This window comes from Emiliania huxleyi (genome assembly GCF_000372725.1).
Source record: "Emiliania huxleyi CCMP1516 unplaced genomic scaffold EMIHUscaffold_9507, whole genome shotgun sequence".
Taxonomy (NCBI): domain Eukaryota; phylum Haptophyta; order Isochrysidales; family Noelaerhabdaceae; genus Emiliania; species Emiliania huxleyi.
The window spans coordinates 1-929 of NW_005194947.1; the positions used below are offsets into that span (position 1 = coordinate 1).

General features: G+C 66.7%; 1 protein-coding gene across 1 annotated transcript; it reads left to right on the top strand.

Moving 5' to 3' along the window:
* On the top strand, nucleotides 1–666 carry EMIHUDRAFT_125387 (hypothetical protein; the record flags this gene model as incomplete). The annotated part of the gene is made up of 2 exons (XM_005756702.1): nucleotides 1–206; nucleotides 274–666. Coding segments are annotated over 2 exons (599 nt in total), but the record flags the coding sequence as incomplete, so codon positions are not given.
* Between the last annotated feature and the right edge of the window lie 263 nt (nucleotides 667–929).

A 929-nucleotide genomic window follows, 5' to 3' on the forward strand; every position in this document is an offset into this window, starting at 1 on the left:
TCATCGAGCAGGGGTCGCCGCTCAAGCAGTTTGCGCTGCCCATCGTGTGCGACATCGCAAAGGCGTCGAAGCGCGCCCGCGCCGAGCTCAAGCACCACCGCGGGGTGCAGTTCTACCTCGGCCTGCTCGCGACCGAGTTTTGGCAGGAGGCGGCCTTGGACGCGCTGCTGGTCTGGCTGCTCGACGAGGGGGCGTACGTCTCAAAGGTGAGGGAGCGGGCCGCAGGGCGAGCAGAGGAGACACGGTGAGATGATTAGTTTCACATCGTATCAGGTGATGGAGGGGCCGCAGGGCGTGCAGGCGCTGCAGGGCGTGATGGACTGCGGCAACAACTCGTTCGTCAACATGCTCGAGCCGCTCCGTCAGATCGTGTACAACTCGGCGCCCGTCAACCGCGCGCTCGGCAAGCTCGCCGGCCACGCCGGAGTCTCGCCCTTTGTCTCGTCGCTCGTCAAGCGGCTGAGGCACCAGGACGCCCTCGTCCGCCGGCTGCTGCTCGACATCATGACTTCGCTCTACGAGCACCACCGCTCGCCAAAGCTGCTCGTCGAGCGGCACCGGCTCAAGCCCGTCCTCACCGACATCATCGAAAACGACCCCGGCGTCCTCGTCCAGAACGTCGCGAGCCGCCTCTTCCGCGCCTTTGAGGCGCACGACATCCTGTAGCGGCGGGCCTGGTGCAGCGCGGCGTGCGCCGCGCCTGCACGACAATGTGGCGTTTGTTTACTCTAAAAAGCTCTCTTTTCGAGGTCCACCCGTCATGCGGCAGGTCGCTTGCTCTGGCTCGCTGCCACCGCGGTGGGTCACCAAGAGGTTCTCCGCGTGCGGCGTCATCCACCACGCGACGCGCTCGCCACGCCTCACCCGGGCAAAAAAGAGGAACGATCGCGCGCCGCCGCCGCCCGCCTCGCCTTGCCTGCCCCTGCGCC